A 3,436-nucleotide genomic window follows, 5' to 3' on the forward strand; every position below is an offset into this window, starting at 1 on the left:
CAACAATTCCCTGCCCAAAAGCCTGCTTGAACAGACGTAAATGCATCTGTACAACCATTAGTCTCGCGGCCGAAATCACTATTTTGACCTTATCAGCAATCTTTGTCACAAACTGAACTTGACATGAAAGTATTTCACGATCTGACCTTTTTGGAAATGCCAGAGACCGTGGCGTTTCTCCTTCATATAAAAACGCCGAGCTAGCTTGCGTTGCTGCCCCACGTGTAAACGCCGAGCTAGCTCGCGTTGCTGCCCGGGCTGAGCTGGCGTCGCTCGCTGACATGGCAATCTGGAAACGCCGAGCCAAGTTGCGTTTCTACCTTCTCTGGAAACGCCGGAGACAATGGCGTTTGTTGCCTTGATACTTAAAGTGGCCTCTGACGCTGCAAGAGCAGGAGCAGTGTGTACGTACGCTCCATCTCCGCGTGCCTTGATTGCGTGTGCGCTCGCTTAAATATGACTTGCATCTCTGCATGCCCACAACGCCGCCATATTTGTTCTGTCAAATCACTACTTGTAGGGTGGCAGCCACTGCTCTGCTGCTTCCCTCTCACGTTGCTTCCTTCACCACAGTGGCCAACATACAAACAGCCCAGCTGGCCATGCATTTGCTGTAGTGGAGTAACTCCTCTAGTAAGGTAGCTGCAGTAGTGGCCGTACGGACGCACGTCCGCTGCCTCTACCAAAACAGTGGCCAACATGCATGAACACAACATACGCGCATACATGAGTCATATCTGGGCTGTAGTACCTACCACTTGACTGGGGCATAGCAATTGCACGTATTGGCATTGGCCATTTGGTTGGGTTTGCTTTGGCGTCACCCATTGATTGGCGAGATCCAGGAAAATATGGCAGCGCTGTGGGCATGCATCGATGCAGGTCATATTTAAGCGAGCCAACATCTACTGCATCCGCAATCAAGGCATGCGGAGACGAAGCGAACGTACTCACTGCTCCTGCTCTTGCAGCGTCAGAGGCCACTTTAAGTCAAGGCAACAAACGCCATTGTCTCTGGCGTTTCCAGAGAAGGTAGAAACGCAACTTGGCTCGGTGTTTCCAGATTGCAATGTCAGCAACCGACGTCAGCTCGGCCTGGGCAGCAACGCGAGCTAGCTTGGCGTTTGCACGTGGGGTAGCAACGCAAGCTAGCTTGACGTTTTTATGTGGAGGAGAAACGCCACGGTCTTTGGCGTTTTCAAAAAGGTCAGATCGTAAAATACTTTCATTTCGAGTTCAGTTTGTGACAAAGATTGCTGATAAGGTCAAAATAGTGATTTCGCCCCAATCTCGCCGACCAGCTGTCCCCACACGCTTGCTTCCTCCAATTATAAACACCACCCCCCTACACATGTCGGCACAAATCGATTCCATTCCAACCAGACACCAAATCGGGGCAGCCATGCCATAGGCTTCAGCACGCACTGCAAGATCTGGTTATATCAGGGTCAGACTGTATAAGTGAATTCAGGGTCAGTCTGCTTGAGCTCTGCAAAATAATCCATTGTCTTCTTAGCATCTTCATTTCCCTGGTCTCTGTTTAGTTTCGCGCACAAGGTCCTCAGGCATCTCTTGGTGAAAGGAACATTCTCTATACGCCCAAAAAATGTGTCGATTATGCTGTAAACTTTGCTGAGGTTGACATTATTCCGACGCAGTTGAGATACCAGCTCTCTGGCGTATTTGTCAATGTGCCGGTGGGAAGGGAAGTGAAGTTTCTGTGCGCATGTGTGTAACATCTCATGGTTGTGAGACACTCTGTATTCACAGATGTACCAGCCATCATCTTCAGTTCTTAGCAATCTAATCATCGCTGGGCACTCTGTTCTGGACGAAGTAGAGTTCACTTTCTTTGGTTTTCCCTATTAAGAAGTTAAATTAAATTCAATAAGCAGGAAAAATTATGAAAAATTATAAATAACCGAAGAACATATAGAATGTCTGATTACCCGCAGTTGCACAGTAGCTTTTGCATGCTTTTAGCACCTTTGACATTTGTATGACTCTTCCTGTACCTACTAATTCTGAAACCGCACTCCCATGAATACAGGTTGTAGTAGTCGTAAGTTTCTCCGAGCGAATCAAATGTCAAGCCCAAAGAAGGAACCACAACTGCATCTCCTTTCCTCTCAGCAAATCCTCTAAATGCTAGTTCAAGTGCACTAATCCTATCTGCACTAGCCGCTCGTTCGTCAGGCATAGCGCCGTCTGTGACTGTAATTGAAATAAACAAATGAACCGTGTCAATATCATACAAGTTTTCTTAAAGGTACATAAAAATTAGCAGAACATATTTAATTTCAATGTTGGCGATATGTCCATAATATGAAGCAATTTTCCAGATATGTAACCTTGTATACATGTCCATCGAGCTCATAAAGCAAGTTAATGATGGAACTTGTACAGAGATAACTTACCGGCGAACCCAGCCACTCTTTTCCCTTTCCACATCAATCAGATTTGGAGTTCTTGATTTCGAACTAGGATCTCCGTCCAGAACTGTTGAGACGTGCTGCTCTGTGCTTCCATTAGAAGAATCGAGCTCGTCAGCTTCAGTTATTGTCGACAGTGCGCGCGCCTCTTTGACGGACATCTGAGCTATGCCCGCGGCGCACTCGTCGGCTCTTATTTCTTCATTCGATCTTCAAGGGAAGGTAGCAAAAGTAGAATAAACATATCATCATCTAATAAAGCAGTGATACTTTTCAATCTGTTCTAAACCTAAAGAACTTACATGGAATTGATGCCGCCCGGATGGTGGTCAAGCGGATCTGCTGAACTGCTCATCTCCTCCCGCCGAAAAAGTACAGCAGATACAGATTACTGATAAACAGCTAACGCACAGGAGTTCTACCAAACTTAAATCCCCTTCTTCTTTGGTGAATTTGTTAGTTCGGAAATCACTACCGGCAGCCGAGAGGATAATTGTTTTTCAGATCTGGCTATGGAGTGCTTGGGTGCAAGGAGAAGACTCCAGAGGTAGCTAATGGTAGAGTAAATTAATTACGTAGGGACAACTTTACTGTACCAGGCCGGACAGGACAGGAATCAATAAATGACCAAGAACAGGTATAGGCTGTTGCTTCCTACAACGCGTCCGACGTATTAACAGCCTGTAATGTTTTACAGCAAATCAGCACATATCCCAAGGTTGCATGCGTGCGGCAGTGATTTCTTAGGTGTGCTCGCCGAGTGCTCCTAATCCACCTCCTCAAGGATAGCCTTTACTATGCTTATTTTGCTAGTATACATGTTGCTGTTTGAAAACAGAAAGTTTACCGCTGTTGCAAAAATTTCTTAGAAAAGTCAGAGAATGGTATAATGTTGAAACTTTTTGCATATTGAGATCTGATAAATATTCTACAACATAGTATTTTTCTCATAATTTCTGAAGTTAGGGAAGTATGATGGATCTTGCATTCTTTACAGACTATAC

General features: G+C 45.5%; 1 protein-coding gene across 1 annotated transcript; it reads right to left on the reverse strand.

The window, feature by feature from the left end:
• Nucleotides 1-1,211: 1,211 nt before the first annotated feature.
• LOC119281979 (protein FAR1-RELATED SEQUENCE 7-like) lies at nt 1,212-2,989 on the reverse strand. Its single transcript, XM_037562360.1, has 4 exons — nt 2,735-2,989; nt 2,418-2,642; nt 1,950-2,214; nt 1,212-1,862 (listed from the first exon to the last, which is right to left on the reverse strand). Exons 2-4 carry the CDS (start codon nt 2,449-2,451, stop codon nt 1,844-1,846), a joined length of 318 nt encoding a protein of 105 aa, XP_037418257.1. The 5' UTR covers nt 2,452-2,642; nt 2,735-2,989; the 3' UTR covers nt 1,212-1,843.
• Between the last annotated feature and the right edge of the window lie 447 nt (nt 2,990-3,436).

Source organism: Triticum dicoccoides, chromosome 3B (assembly GCF_002162155.2).
Source record: "Triticum dicoccoides isolate Atlit2015 ecotype Zavitan chromosome 3B, WEW_v2.0, whole genome shotgun sequence".
Lineage (NCBI taxonomy): Eukaryota > Viridiplantae > Streptophyta > Magnoliopsida > Poales > Poaceae > Triticum > Triticum dicoccoides.